The sequence below is a fragment of the Prenolepis imparis genome, unplaced genomic scaffold, assembly GCF_030444845.1.
Source record: "Prenolepis imparis isolate NDT839.2.m4 unplaced genomic scaffold, iyPreImpa1.0 SCAF_1, whole genome shotgun sequence".
In the NCBI taxonomy this organism is placed as follows: Eukaryota; Metazoa; Arthropoda; class Insecta; order Hymenoptera; family Formicidae; genus Prenolepis; species Prenolepis imparis.
Window position 1 is genome coordinate 13374730 of NW_028141159.1, and position 16983 is coordinate 13391712.

The 16983-nt window shown below is 35.9% G+C and overlaps 1 protein-coding gene and 1 long non-coding RNA gene across 2 annotated transcripts in view; one reads left to right on the top strand and one right to left on the bottom strand.

Moving 5' to 3' along the window:
* LOC145940217 (uncharacterized) overlaps nt 1–16983 on the top strand; it is a 198723-nt gene that overhangs the window by 35573 nt on the left and 146167 nt on the right. Inside the window, exons 3-4 of the long non-coding RNA XR_014425971.1 lie at nt 3910–4149; nt 4260–4305. This is a non-coding gene — a long non-coding RNA (uncharacterized LOC145940217). The remainder of the gene's footprint in view (nt 1–3909; nt 4150–4259; nt 4306–16983) is intronic.
* LOC145940159 (spondin-1) overlaps nt 1–16983 on the bottom strand; it is a 172205-nt gene that overhangs the window by 14271 nt on the left and 140951 nt on the right. The window contains exon 5 of the mRNA XM_083045098.1: nt 2996–3168. Within this exon, the coding sequence (XP_082901224.1) occupies nt 2996–3168 (173 nt within the window). The remainder of the gene's footprint in view (nt 1–2995; nt 3169–16983) is intronic.

Below are 16983 nucleotides of genomic sequence, written 5' to 3' on the forward strand. Positions count from 1 at the left end.
TGAATTGTGTCCACATTGTATACACATAAACGTTTTTCTGACTTTCATCTAAGTTAATGAAAGTATCCTATGATTTACTTTTCATTATGATAAAAGTCCGATGAAAGTCGCCCCGATGGTCGATCTCGAGTAACTTCAAAGTCGGAAAGGTCTGAAAGTTTCGGCGCGCGTTTATATAAAAAGAAGTAAATAAAATAAAATAAAAACGTAAGAATATCGTCGTGCATAGCACGTAATATCATATTGAGGCAATAGGTTATATTTGAGTTTGTGTTTGAATCGGCAGTCATCGAGCAGAATCAGACGCGACACCCACGGACGCGTAATATCGTTATTGGTATTCAATGTCGGCTGCGTCCTACCCAATCTGACTAGCTGTGTTTCACGATAAATTGCATTTGCGGCTCGAGGGGTAGCTGGATTTTTCCGCTCGATAAACAAAACGAAAGAGAATATTACTTTCCGTCGCGTACAATACATACATCCTGACCGTCAATTAGCCTATACTGTTAGTTTTCTATTTTTCAAACTAAATTCATATCTTACACATACACTTCAGCTATTTTTCCAGAAAAGTTATATTATGAGAAACTATTATACATTCGCAAGTATGAATATTTTTATATAAGTAAATTTATTTGAGAAAAGTGTAATTTTATATACCTATATTCTAGAAGGATCAAAATTTTGTAAGAGAGTTAATTATGATTAATCTGTAGTTGAAAAATTATATAAATATTAATCATTATTAAATTGCACTGTTAAATTGAGTAATGAGTAAGTTGTACGAATATTTCATCTCTCGCGTGGAATTAAAATAATCATTTATTATTTAATGATCTCCTGGATAAGGGAGGGTTTTATTTCGGATCTGGAAATACAAGCACATTTTATACCTGCGCCGTGAGAAAGTGGTCTTAAAACATCCCCATAAATTCTCTTTAAACTTTTATTCTCGTGCAATTGGGGCGAACGGTGTTAGCAGTAATTCACAGTTTGCGTGCTTATGGTGTATTAGAAATAGAAAGTAGCTAATTTTATTAATGTTAACTGAAGAGACTCGAGAGACCGTGTTGTGTACGGCGTGATATGGCGAAAGTGAAAAGTTGTGTTGCCAGAGAATGAATTTTCTCCCGAGGACGTATCACGGTGGTTTTGCTCCATTATTGCGTAAACGTTGTATCGAGTTGTCAAATGTCACCGGACGAGTCCGATGATTTTTTTCGAGACTCGAGTAAGGTTGACACATCGCGAGAGGAAAAAAAAGACTCGCGATCTTTATGTGCGAGCTTCTCTCCGAGCCCGAGCACTCCATCGTAAAAGTTACAGAGAGAAATAGAGCGAGAAGATGCACGCTGTGGAGAAACGAGACGAGAACAATCTCGTAAGGGCATGAAGAGATGCCGGTGGAAGGCAAAGGAGAATGATCCGAGTTCGTGTCATAAAAGAGAGCGGCGAAAGGGGTTGGATGGATCTCTTCTCGAGCGTACTGAGCCTTTCATAAGGCGAGAGAAACGCGAGTATCCCGGGAAGAAAGGTCAATTCTTTGGCGGGAGACAGTATTGGTCACTGGAAGGAAAAGAAGGTCTCTCACGCGAACACGTGTCGCAAACTACCTGCGAAGTGCATGTCGATTGAAGGTGGAATTCTCGAGTTTTTCTTTTATGACTTTTGGGAAATATGTTATTTTCGTAGGAAATGCTATCGTGTTTTGTAATATTGTTTCTTTATCAAATTTGTATTTCTAAAGAGAATCTACAGAGAATTAAGTATACGTCCGATGTATTTTTAGAAAAACCGATACTATTATTTCTCGAACTATAGATCTGCTCCTCTCGACGGAGATCTCGACAACAGCAAATGTCACGTTCACGAGTACGGTAGCTCAATGTTTTGCATCGCCCTGCCATAAAATTCCACGATTTTCTGCGCACGTTTGCCTCTTCACTCTTTGTGCGAAAGGAAAAAAGCAAGGGAGAAAAGCTTAGTAGACGCGAAGACCGCTTTCGGGCAGTCAATGACGCCGTTTCCAAAATTCGATATCGATACGCGGACGTTGCCAGACGATTGTCGTTCCTCCGGGATGGAATACGCTTGACGCGGATGTGCGCGCCCATTGAATACATACTCGTCGCTTATGCGATCCTTTCTCATATCGTCGAAGAAAGGCGACCCATTTACTATCTACCGTCCCCAAGTTTAAGAGCTTCGCCTCGAGGTGACGTCCCGGACGAACTAAAACCCGAAGACGTACTAGACTGCTAGGCTTAACGAGCTGACTCGAACTTCGGACTTTTCTCGGACCCTCGGTTTTATTAACCGTGGATTTATGAGGTGTGTCTCCTCTAGTCCTTCTCAATCTAATGTGAATACTTTAAGAAGCGTACACGAAAAAGATGTTGCATCGTAAAAAAAGTATTTAATCAAAAAATAAATTGCAGAGTTATAACATTTACATATATGAAAAATATATATTTACATGTATGAAAATTACACTATCAACATATATGACTGTTATATTTTATTTTAAATTATACTAAATATTCGGACGAAAAATGTATCGTGTAATGTAACTTATTATTATAGAGTTTGAGTCTCTTTTTATATGCTGTATCTGTGCATCTATATTTAATTATGCTTATTTAAATATTGAAGAGAAAAATTATTCATTTATGTACGCAAGGAATAACTCACGTCCTACATTCTATAAATATTCCAAATTTTGGTCGAGATAATTAAAATTTCCTCCCGATTTTTCCTTTAGAATTTTTTAATCCATTCGATTGAACTGATTGAATTCGAACAGATTCGAAAACGCAGATATGTAAAATAGGCGAAAATTGACAATTTTTCGATTTTGGCAGTCCGTTTATTAAATATGTATGCGGCAAAGCGTGATTTTCTACTCCCGTGTTAATCCGCAAAAATACAAAGTAAAAAGTTTGACGGGGGAAGCCGAGAAAAGAGATCGCGGTGATAGTATGGAGATGCGTACCTGTATTTCTGGGTGTCCATTTCCCTTCGTTCCTCGGCTATGGCCTCGTTAAGGTCCCTGTTCGGATCGATTCCTCTGGGAGCCTCGTTGTTCGCTTGGAGATTGTCGTTGCTGACGAATTCCACTTCGACGTCGTCTTCGTGATACGATTCGGTCAGGGTGTACTCGCGCAGCTGAAACAGCAACAGCAAGCACGCTTTCAATCAACGTTTCACCGGCACATCGGTCGAATAAAAGCAAAAAAAAAGAAGAAAATACCGCCGGTTCTCTGTACCGCGGAATAAGCGCGGTGGGGCATGCATATTTATAAGCCACGGGAAATAAACGTACTCTTCAAGAATTCATAAGTGTTTCGTTTCGTTTCACGTGATCTGCACGCGCACAGTCCGCGATTATGTGTTCGATGGATGATACACTTTTAAATATCGGCGAATGGATTTAAAAGGAGTGTTTTATTTCTGAACATCTGCTATATTTATTGAAATCATATACACGTGTGCTGCATTACACGAAAGCGTAAATTACTTTACTTATTTTTTTATACACTAGAACAACACAAGCGCGCTACGCGCGCGCCACCATTCTTCGATTTTATATTTAAAGAAATGATATTTTTTAAAAAATATAAAGTTTGTTTAAACTCGATTAATATTTTTTGACAAAAATCAGCTGATAACTGTCAAAAATATTAATCGAGTTTAAAGTATTATAACATATATTATTTAAAACATATTATTATTTTAAAAATTAATTAGCAAATTTACGCTTTAATCAGCTGATTTCTGTCAAAAATATTAATAAAACGAAAATTTGCTAAAAGAATATTCTGGCTTACATATTTATATTTATATTGTGTGTTATAATGCAAAATAATAAGATTATTCTAATATATGTATGTATTTTATTTGTTACAGGTAGCATTGCGATACACAGTGCGATTCACGCGTCGTGTTAAGAGTGCCGTATAAAGTGTCGCGCGTCGGGAGTGCCGTGTAAAATTTTGCGTGTCGGAAGTTGCCGTGTAAAGTGTCGGATAATCGTAATTATTTGTGTTTTCGCGAATGTCGTGAGTGCTACGAACGAGCAATGACAGTCGACCAAGAGAAGAGGAGGAGGCCCGGGGAGGCATCGGGCGACAATAGGACAACTGTGAGGTATGCAATATGAAAACATTTTTTTAAACTGTTTTTTTTAAAACTGCATTGTTTATGAGATATTCGACACACACATATGTATATACATAATTTGAATATTTTGTTTTCAGATCAATGTGTGCTGTGTACTACAATTCCACTATTGTACGCGTATTGGTGAGTGAAAAATTACTTATTTTATAACATTTCTATAGCGGTAATGGGGATGTATATAATATGTTGAAAATATTAAAATAATAATGTTTTAAATATGTTATAATATCTTATCCACGATTAATATTTTTTGACAAAAATCAACTAGTAATTGTCAAAAATATTAATCGAATTTAAAATATTATAACATCCCTTTCTAAAATAGGCCTATTAATTGTAAGTCGATTCTCGCAAGTATTGTTGCATCTTTTCTGCGATGATTGACTGTTTCAATTCGCATTGTGTGTTATATTCGTAGCATCGAGAGGTTGTCATCGCGACAGGTTTGGTAGTTTAACAGTTTGTCAAAATAAAATAAAATAAAATAATATATTTTAAATAATATGTTATAATACTTTAAACTCGATTAATAATTTTGATAGTTATCAGCTGATTTCTGTCAAAAAATATTAATCGCGGTTAAGATATAGTATAACATATTATTTACAACATATTAGTATTTTAATATTTTTAACATATTATTATTTTAAAATTTAATTAGCAAATTAACGCTTTAATCAGATAACTTCTGTCAAAAAAATATTAATAAAGCGAGAATTTGCTAATTAAATTTTAAAATAATAACATGTTAAAAATATTAAACTAATAATATGTTGTAAATAATATGTTATAATACTTTATCCGCGATTAATATTTTTTGACAGAAATCAGCTGATAACTGTCAAAAATATTAATCGAGTTTAGAATATTATAACATATTATTTAAAATATATTATTATTTTATTTAATTTTATTTTGAACAAACTGTCAAATTGCTAACCCTCGCGATGACAGCCTCTCGATGCTACGAATATAACGCACAACGCGAATCTTGACAGCTAATGAGCATTGCAGAAAAGCGACAACAATAAACTTCGATATATGCGAGTATCAACTTTACATATCTTTTTTAGAAATGGAGGATTTTTTCCAATCTCAAGTATAAATATATACATTATACATATATTTTGTCTGTCGAAAAAACAAAATTGATCTAATTAAATGTTTTTAAAGCTTTCAAAGATAGGCATTATAGTTTTTTTTTCTATCTCGGCAAAGCACCATAATAAGAATATATTACTTTGATGATACAAGGTCGCAAGTTTGTTATATTTTCATCTACAGATTCCTTCAATAATTTGAAGGGGGAGAGAGAGAGAAAGGGCGCAATAAAGAATTAAAGATAGGTCTTAAAAACTTCCAAGATTTAATAAGGGATACAATGAGAATGTATATCCTGTTCTATTTAAAGATTAAACATTGACCGACCTTCTTCCCTTCCTTTTAAAAGTAGTTGAATTTTTCATCACCATTAACCGAAAGCCCCTTCTTCCTTTTACAATGAATTTTAATAAATGAGAACTCACGCGGGTATATTTGTAGTGGTCGTCAAGAATACCGGATGACGGAAAACTTCTTGAGAAAACACGTGATGTTATCAAACATAATTTATAATTTTATGAAATTATTTTTTTAATAGCTTACTTTTTTCAATTTAAAAATAAGCCCAAGAATGCCTTTGATAAAATAGTTGGCCGACTTATTTTTTTCCGCAGAACAACTACGTATAGTCAATTAGGTGGGAAAAACGCATTAAGCAACACTGTTGACTTCCTTTTAAAGCATCGTAGAGAATGATTGGTGGTAAGGTGCTTTCGTGTGTAGTAACCTTACGATTAATCACTCCCAGTGGCCAGCAGGATACGACCGAATTAAAGCCAATGAGACTTTATGGTGCTTTACCGAGCAACACACCGCCGTTTTTCTCCGTTTGCCCCTTAGTCCGACTCATTTTTTGTTTCTCGCTGAAATTTTCGAAACACCTGTACTTACTTCATCGCGAAAAAACGGTGTTTTGTACACGTACGCGAATAAAATACTTTATATCCGAATGTTTTATAAGCTATTAATTAAACATTTAATTAAACACTGAAACATTTAACATTTAATTAAACCCCTTTACATCTCTAACGTTTTCAAAGAAAAAGTAGAATTTTGTTTTTCGCGAATTTGTGAAAAATAATATGACGTGTAAAATTTATTTAAACATCGCGGAAGTAAAACACGATACATCTTTGACGAACACTTTTAATAAAGAAAAACTGTATTTCATTAGCACAAGCATCTTGAAACATCTTTTATCCGCTTTTATTTTTGTCGCTAATATCGGACATTTATTCTTAATAAAGCTTATATATCGTTACACGCACGCGTCCCGCAAGAATTAACGAGATATCGAATTTGAGATATATATCGATTTTCTTTTGGTTAATAAAAGCTGTAAAAGCCGCAATCATAAATAAAAGTGACGAATATTTTATCGAGCGAATAACACCAAAAAGAATTCATAATCACTGCTATTATGATAAAACTTTCAGTGGTGCTTTGGTTATTTTAAGCAACTCGCTTTCTGGATTATAATGCTATTCCAACCGAATTAATTACCTTACTTTCAGAGTGGTGCTCATATTAATTATTCGACATACTTTATTGAGCAGATAATCAATTAGGTATATTGAATGTTGTAGGAACAATAATTTTTACAAAATTCCGAAAAAAAAAAAAACAATTATGCATAAACATTTTTTTAAAATAAAAAGTATATAGAAGAATCGAATAAGAAGAGAAAAAATCAAAGTACAAACATTTTTCTTTTGTATTCATTTATACAGTTGTGAATACTATTGTGTCGACAAGTATCTTAACAATTTCATTTGCTTGCCTGGCAGGACTTTGAAATTGGAGCAAGCGTTAATTATTGTCTAATTAAATGTCGCGTGTCGAGCGACAGCTTCTCTCTAATCGTGTTTCGGTAATCATTTCGTAAAATCCCTCACGATAGTAGAGTTGATTCTATTCAGGACGAAGAGCTAAATCAATAGGTAGATGCAAACTAAGTCTAGCATGTCAAGTAAATATTTCTCAACGTAACATATGGCTTATTATGTATTCCTGAAATGTTTACAATAACACACAACAGCAAAAACAACGCGACAATTCTTTTTTAATATAAAAGTATTTCCTTGTTGAGGAATATCGTAATCGATTTGTTGGAAATAAATAATCTTGACGAACATAGAAATATTCTTTAGTAAAGGAAAAAATGATAAAACAATAAAATTCCATTTCATTTAATTTCATTTGATTTGAAATTCTAAGTTTTCTCTTTCTGGAATCATAAACAGATATTGTAATAAAATATTTCTATCAATTAAATTTCTTCGTAAATCCATTTCTTAAATAAGAAATAGAAAAAGAATAAAAATAAGAAAAAAATAAGAAAAAGAAAGAATATACGAAGAAAATATTGAAAGGACAATAGAATAAATGCTATTCACTACATTGTAGAAATTATATGTATAATTATATAAGTGTGTATTTGTCCCATTAATATATATACATATAATAATATATGTATTAATATCCTAATTAATACATAACTATAATCGGTTGCTAACTGCAAAACTAATTGCAATACTAACTACGATCCGCGATCTCATATCGAGAGTCCGGGAGGAAACTCGCGGGGTACATGTTGAATTAATAACAGTCCAATTAATAGCCCCTCGAAACCCCTACGTGGTTTCCCAATTAATCGACGATAACGTACGTCCCCTTCGAGAATATCGAGCGTCGAGATTATTACTGTTGCTAAGTGCAATACAACTGAAGTGCGTATCCTAATCAATCACCCATTAGATAACGAAAAAATGTCACGTATTATTTTGTGCAAAATCCGCGTATCGAATGATCGTTTATTTGATAATAAACTTCGGTCTGTTCATTCACTTGAGGCTCCGATATAAAATTAAAGAATATAATTTTCAATGTTAATTTTAAAATAATTAATTCTTCACGATACATTTTTCATCATTATTTTTGTAATAGGTATCATGTGATGCTACTACATTAAAATTACTTCTCTTTTTGACAATGTTTAAAATTAATTTTCTACCGAGTTAAGACTTGTCATGGCGAGTCCTTACATAAGGACGAAAAATTCGTCGAGTTGCCGCTGACGACCCGCTGGGAACAAAGGGTTTATTATTTCTGGCGTAACATAAATTTACATTTTTTCTCTCTCTCTTTCACGAAGAGTACGCTATAATAAAATATCTGCAAACATATTTTATATAAAGTACTTGCAAACATTTTTGTTTTTCTAAAGTGTGGAAAATGTAATTTGTATCATTGTTTCTTTCAGCGGTTAACGCGTTTATATTATAGCGAGTAAACATAGATATTACTTAACAAGTATAAAAGCCCGAGCTTACTGATATTATACAGTTTTTAATCGTAACTATTGCTAGATGTCTCAATGACAGAAAAAATATTCTTTATTCGTAAAAAGATAGCGATATTCTTTCTTGCGTTTTTTTTTTCACTTTTGTTTTTCCGTCAACTTTTTACGTAATGAAGAATGACAATGCCAGAGCAATTAACATTGATTGGCTTTTGCATAGGCTTAATGCAATTGTCGAAACGTTTATGACCCGGCAAAATTGGCGGCAAGTCGGTCGGTAAAATTGGAAGAGGATTTGCAGATCTAATTGAAAAGGTTGGCAATATCACAACGAGTTGCCATCATTTGGAGAGAATAACTTGATCTCTCGCGAGCACAAAAATGCAGAAATAATATCGCCAGAGTCGCTCCATTAAAGCAAATTAATCCTGCGAATGACAAGTCTGTTTTTGTTGTGAGATCGTATGGAAAACCGATAATTCGATAAATTTTTTTTCTTTTTCATACAAAGGAAGTTGCGCTAATAAAACGAGATATACCAGAATAAGTAACGCAATTCGAATTTATGTATACATAATTTATTTATTATCCGCGATTAGAAATAACTCATTTCGCGGAAAGAAAACGGATTATATTACTTTATACGAGCGTGATATATAAATCTAGACAGAGCGATCGCGCATATAGTTTGCACGAAGTATTTTCTTTAAACTGTCGCACACAGTTTTCCGCGGGTATCTCCGATTTTTCTGCCGCTGTTTTTTTTTCGAGAACGCGCACTACGTCGAAAGCGGCGTTTATGAAATAAAAAAAAAGCTTCCCATCGAGTATGGTCCAGGAGGAGGTTCACCCGAATAAACTCCACCTGGCAGCGTGTTTTGTCTGCGTAATAACTTTTTCGTCGGAAGGTTAGTGGTTTTTTAGGGACAGGGGGTTCGATCCATGGTGGATACATTTTTCAACGGGCGTGTTGTCTCCGCCGTGTATTGTCTCTCTTCTCTCTATCGCCGGAAAGGGACGAGGACAAAAACCGCGGCTGGCAGATGAGAGAGATGGAGAATTTTGTGTCGGAAAAGTGCTCGCGGGCGCAGAGGGGGCGATATTACCAGCCAAAACAAACCCGTCCGTGTATAACCGAGAAAATTACCCTGGGCATACATTGCACTACCGAGGTAATATCGAGGTCGATGTAACGGGTGGCTTGCGCTATGTATTAGTGCGTAACTTTATGCCTGTATCGCTTTCATGCTATCCCGTTTTTACACAATTTTTTTTTTTTATCGTATGAAAGGTGATCATCGCTTTCTGTCCGAATAGAAAACTTTTCTGTTCCCGAATGACCGATCTCTTGGCTGGTTGAATCGAAAGTAGAATTTAATCGCCACATCTCTTCGATATAGAAAGCTGAGAATGTATATTGCGTAATCCCAGAGAACTAGTTAAATCCGTTCTATCGAAATAAAGATATTTTAATGACTGCATAAATTCTAATATTCTAAAATTAAATTGTTCAAGACTGAATCTGAAAGGATTTAACTGTAACTTTAATTTTACAAATCTCATTCAATTTCCAACTAACGAAATTTCTAGAGATTTTTAACCGGTTTTTAAAATACGAGATTGTTGTATCAGAATTAGGGAAACGTTAAAAAGCAAGCTGACATGAAAAGTCGGTCTTTAATTATTTTTATTAATGCCGATGCGCGAGAACGTACGTGAAGTTGTTTGTTATCGTCCAGAGTATTAATCAACTTGGCACACAACCATGTAAAACTCACGTGCGTTGCCGCTGTAACAAAGTGCCGCTATAACTGTAAAGAAATGCACGCTCTCGCGTCTTGTAACGCTCTCGCACCATCGCTTTCCCGCGCATAAATCAAATGTTACCGTACGAGATAAAGAGCTTGCAGCGAGCGTTACGCTCTTCCATTAACTATCCATGAGAATTGTGTAAATGCGCGTTTTTTTGCTCCCTTTTACAAGATATTAAATAAATGCGTCGCGAGTTACTTAACGAGATGAAGAAAAGATAAAGTCTCTCCTCCTTTTGCTTCTTTTTCTCGGTTACAATTTTACAGGTTCTTAATTTTTATTTTATATTTATCGACTTTTCATATTTATATCTTCCATGTATCAATTTATATTTGACATTAATGCAAGATTATTAACAAGTAAATATGTTGGATAAATAATAAATTCATTAGTAATTTTATCGAGAGTACCGAATAATTTCACAACTCTTCTTTTTTCTTTCTTTTCTTTTTCCTTTTCGCGGTAACCGCACATGCTGCGTTTTATCTAGAATTTATCACGACTTTGCAATACACAGCGCGAAAATTTCAACTCGCCGTATTTCCGGTAATTGAATCTCTTCACTTGGAGTTCGCGTTATTTCGCTCGCGGCACCCATTCGCGCTTATATCCGCACGTCGCTTTCATCATGAACCCGTCCGCAGTCAGCGGACGATTCGCGATGGTTCGAAGCGTAGAATTGAAATCGTAACGACAGTCAAAGTTATATCTCTCAACCTCGCGCGATTTCCACGAACTCGACGTCCGTGCATTTCGAATACGCAGAGAGAGAGTGCACTCTGGGAAACTAACTTGCAGGTGATTTCGAAGCTGTGCGGAAAATGTAGATAGAGAGAGAGAGAGAGAGAGAGAGAGAGAGAGAGAGAGAGAACAAAAGAAAGACGGGGATAGTGATGAAAAGAGAAGGTGGCCACAACTACAAGAATGATATGACATACGAAGCACGCGTTTTCGAAAGGAAAAATATTCCAATCTCGATATTATCAGATAAACAGATATATTTGAAGATATTGAAAATTAAATAGATACTTAGATACGTGTAAAAAAAATTTGTAAATAATAATAGAATTAAACTGAAGAATAATAAATAGAGTGAATAATAAATAATAATAAATAGAAAGAATAATAAACGAGTGAGAGAGTACAATAGTACAGTGTGCGAGAGGGTTGATAAAATGAGTGCAGAAACTGTAGGTAGGGAAAATGGCGAGGGACAGCGCGTCGTGAGATAAATCTCGGCGCTATTTACGTGGGGTATATTTGCGCGTTCATTTGCCGCGGAGTCGAATGTCGCAGGCTCGTGAACGAGGGAGTCACGAAGCGATGAGCAGACCGAGAGGGAGGGTGCAACAAGGGTCGGACTGGCCGGAGGGAAAGGCAGAATTGGGCGGGGACGTAAACACAAATTTGAAAATTTTCTCTGGGGTCTCCCTCGCGTGCAAACGACACCCGGCCGTTCATTAGCGCCCCATGTAGCCCGGAACCTAATCTACAACTCATACACACACACACGTGCGTGCGACACGCGTAAAGGATCGCGTAGGACCGGGTATACGACGACAAGAGAAAGAGAGAGAAGAGCTCACTCGCTATTTACCCGATAAACTCGAACAACTCATAAATTTGCGCGATCAGTTTTTGGCTCATCGTCGGGATAATCCTGGTGTATCGCAATCGATTCCCTTTGTCTCTCTTTTTCGACGTCGAAGTGAAAATTCTATGGAGAATCGTCCAATCTATTTCGGAATTCATTATATTCATATAGGTATACACGATCTGATTTCATTTTTCCTGATTTTATTTTTCAGGCATTCGCGAACTATGTCAAACTATATTTTAGGAAATGTATTTTTGATGTTCTCCCAATGCGCACCAGCATCAGAATTTTATTACAGTGATGAGAATCGTGCTAAATATGGATCTCTTTATCAAAATAAAGATAATCTAGATTTGTATTTTAATGAAATTTTATTTCAATAGATTTATATATTTTTTTAATCGTGTTATAATTATCTTTGCCTTTGTTCAATAATTTCGGCCCAGTAACCCATTCTTAATTCGTTGGAAATTTTTGCACAATAGCTTTTATTTCAATCATTAAATTATTTTATATTTTTATCATTTAGTCGCTTAATTAATTTAATTTGCCTCATTTAGTTCAATATGTACTTTTTGTTTGCACGCGTTTAAAGAGTGATTATTCCAGATCATTAAATATATTAATAGACATTAGTAAAGAGCTTTTATTATCTAAATGAGATTTTTGCGAGATCTGCGAAATCGACGATAGTTTTTTCCCTTTTTAATTGCATTTCATTGTTAAATTAAAAGAAATGTGTATTAGCGATTATCGTGTGTATTATGTTATATTTCCATGCATTAGAAATACACCTGCGTCTCTATGAAATGTATACCGATAATTTGGGCACATGTCAAGCAACGTTTGTAACCATAGAATATCATTTGAGTTAGAGGCGTTATTACTTCGCAAACAGTGCCATAACTCCCTGGGTGAGCCATAGCCTCGTCTCCCTGGCTCGTCTCAGACCTCGGGTAACTGCGCAAAGTTCTATGCACCGGGTTTAGACATCACGTCATCGTACAGTCATACTGGGAATATGTAATTACGCTGAATCATGTGACCTGAAAACGCGCCCCGACCGATGTTAATCTTATGAAATAATATTTATCAAGCATTTTTAAACAAGAATCCCATCGCGTCTGGTACTCTATATTTTCTCTTGCGGATATATATATATGTGCAAATAAAACAATTTAAATAAAATAATAAATTAAAATCATCTTTTTTAATTTAATATTATGTTTTTTACATCGCGATTTCTCAACATCCGCGTTTGCACTTTTAAGCAAGATATTTATCATTACGTACTATATCGAATATGTGAATTTTCGCGTTTTTCCATCATTTTTGCAAAAACATGGTATAATCCGAGGCTCTTTCAATATGCGAAGGATGTTGTAATATGAAATAATCCAGATTATTATTAAAGTACCCTGAGACACATTTCGACGCAGGATCTCCAGGGTAATCCGACGACTGTATTATTTTCATCCCATGGAGAGGCGTTTCCCCCCAGATCCGCACAGTCAAAACAGATCGCGAAATTTCGTGTGAATTAGATCTTTCGTCTATGAAACTTTCGTATTAAAATTCGAGAAGTCTCGCTCAGTCAGTCGTTTATCGGAAATGCAGTTTGGTTGCACGGTTCGTCCGATTTAATTGACGCGGTGTATCGTGCGCGCGCACTCTCTCTCTCTCTCGTGTTTGCGCCGAGCCAATAAAACTGATACGCCGGTCGTTTGTCCCCAAAAACGGTTCTGATAAAGTTAACTGTGACACTGTGAGCTCCGTTGGACACGACCATCGCCCCTTCGTGCAAACGCTCGCGACGATTTTCATTAGTACGGCGCAGCGAAATGTCGTAACTAAGCGACCCTTGATACCAGGGACTTCTTTGAGACCGAAAGAAGGTAAATAAAAAAAAGAAAAGAAAGAGATAAACGAGAAACGAAGGAAAAAAAATGAAGAACGAAAAAGACATAGCAGGGTGAAAAGACTATAGCAGAAGGAACAAGAAATGAGAGAGTAAAGAAAGAAAAGAAATCGGGATAGATACTCGTACGCGAGTAAGAAATGTTAATAATTTGTTATTAATTGTGACATTCGTTATGAAATATTCAAACATTTCTCTAATTTTACATTTTTCTAACAAAAGTAAATATTACATATATGTATTTAATTTCTACCCTACCACGATTAGACATTATCTAAAATAAAAAATAAACTTCTGCTCTCTCCTTTTTACACGAGCTTATTAATACTTCTTGTGTATTTATTGGCACTATTGTGAAAAATCGGATGTATCTTCATGCAAGATTCACTTGCCATTTTGCATTGGATCGTTTGACATTTATCAAATAATCCGATAATATGTACTCATTAGTCTACTTTTATTTGTATTGTTAATTAAGTTGTCCTGGCGTTTTTCTCATGTAAATTCGGATGTTAATTAGATTTTATTCAATTTTTTATAAATTATTCGGACAGAGAGCGAAAAAAAACAAAAACTTTGATCAATCACTTGATTTGATAAAGATTGACGATTTTCGTCATTGAATATTACATTTCCAAATTGACATTCTTCCTGCGCAGCGTCATATTAAACTAATCGCTTTTGCAAAAAAATTTACGTTTACGCTCAACGGAAAGCTACGAATGGGCTAAACGCATTTCGATTACGTCGTTCTCTTTTAGCGCGACGATCCATCATAAACTGTCATTGGATGATAATTTGCGCGGTAATACATATCCGGTTAAGATCTGCATATAGGGATAGATATTTTTTCAGTTTTGAATCCGCGTCGATCGCGAAAATACGACTATAGAGCATATGCGCCGCGAGTCACACGAGTAATGTCAGTCGGTTTTGGAAGTGCTACTACTACTTACAGAATGACGCTGTAAACTCGGCGGACGAAGCGCAGGTGCTCACCCTCGTCTCGCTGTATATGTCGTGTCGGGGATCATCTCGTCATTCATTCATGGCAGGAGAGAACAGAGCGAGACGCTCGTTGCATATAGTATAGTATAGGGCGCGGCGGAGCTCGCCAGGGCGGAATATCCGCAGTAACCGTTGTTCGTGAGAGCGGCCCGGTGTAAATTAATTCTGTAAACTTTCCGCGCGCCGTATCGCGGACTTACCGGGTTGCGAGGAGAAACCGAGGGGGTAGGTGGGGGCTGTCGGACTTTCAGCGCAACGCCTCGCGTTCCGTAAATATGTATTATGTAAATTATTAATTACCGATGCCGCGCGCGCCGCGAAACGATGTTTCGCTCGCTGCCAGTCTCTTACGTAGTTACAGACTAACGAATCACGATTGAAGCTCCTCCTGGAGCTTTCAAAGGAGCTGTGTTGAGCGTCAACAACTTGTTTGAATAGACGTACCTCTGCACCCGACCTTTTATTTACTTGTTCATCATAATCTTTTGTTTACGAGAGTATTAATAATTAGTTTCTCTTCGAAAAGGTGCCGCTTATAATTATCTGTTTTTAAACTTGCCTCATTTTCGATGTTAATGCCGTAGCGGAAGAGCAGGAGAGCGCTTTACATCTTGAAACTCTTAATGCGAGATGCAATTATTAACGAGATTATTATTTAATAATCAACGATTAAAATGTCGCAACGAATAATAAATTCTGATCGAATTTTCGGGAGAGAAATGCAATTTCTCTTCCTCCCCTCTTTTTTTGCGGACACTTCGATTCGGCCTTTGAAAGTTAGGGTTGATTTAGAACGACGCTAGTTAAATCGACGACGCGACGGAGGAAGGATTTCGAGAGTGACGTTTCGGGAAAGGGTCGAACGCATTTCCGGAAGCGTTCTAATTTTACGTTGCGGCGAGCAGCGTGACGCTCGTAAATCTGCGGTTACTGAGGTCCGTTGGTGATGCTGCAGCGCGTCTACTATTTCTCTCTGAATTACCCGACGTTGCTGGCCACATCGCTGGATATCGCAGTCTGCCGACAAGCGATATCTGTCCTTGCCGTGAATGCACGCGCTGCACGCACGTGCACGCGAATAGATGTTTGCATATCCGGGCTCGACTTGCGTCGGTGTAATTCCGAGGCGTTATCACTTTTTGTTTATTTAGAGTAAGGATGATGAAACTATATATGTATATGGATCTCGTATCTCGGTTTATAACGAAATACGCGACGAGGGTTCCAACGATACGAGAAAGTAGAGGAAACCAGGAGAAGAGAGAGAGGGACGAAAATGTCTAATTAAATACAGTAAAGTAGGGCAAAATCGGATAGGGAGTTTAAACCAACTCATCAGTTTTCGTGGAAAAAAAATTAGAAAACGGGATAAAGTTTGCGTTGTGAACCCTTACCGCATTAATTTTTAATACTAAGTACGTCCGTAATATAATACTTTATGCGAAGATGAGCAGATATACTTGGCCCTCGATCCGCCAACCCGCGTTTTACTCTCCTTCTCTCTATTTGTGCTCCTACATTACGTTTAATCTCATACACCCAGTGTATTTAAAATTAATTTATAATTTATTGTTGCATAACATAAAATATTTTCTAATTTACTTTCCTCAATTTATATAATCAAGTGTACAATAATAATATTAAAATATATTTTTTAACGCGCTTTGAAAACTTTGCGCAATTATATCGGTAATAAAAATTAGATATAAATACGCGCATATAAAGAACTCGAATTTTTTATATAATAATATTAATATATTATACGATATTTCCATATTTCCATATTTATCTTTTCTCTTGCATATTTTTATAATATATTCACAAAGTATATTAAAAATATTATCGCAACACAAAGTAATAGTTAGTATAGTAAAAAAATGTTCTCGTGCATGCATGCGTTCTCGTGTACAACAAAAGGGTTGATAAACCTTACCTCTTAGGGCTCTTAATTATCGCTTGTCACAATGAATGTTTTATGAGTTATTAATACCGCCGATGCATTATTCACAATAGTATAGTAGTATTAAATACGTAATTACGACGAAAACATTACATAAGTGCACC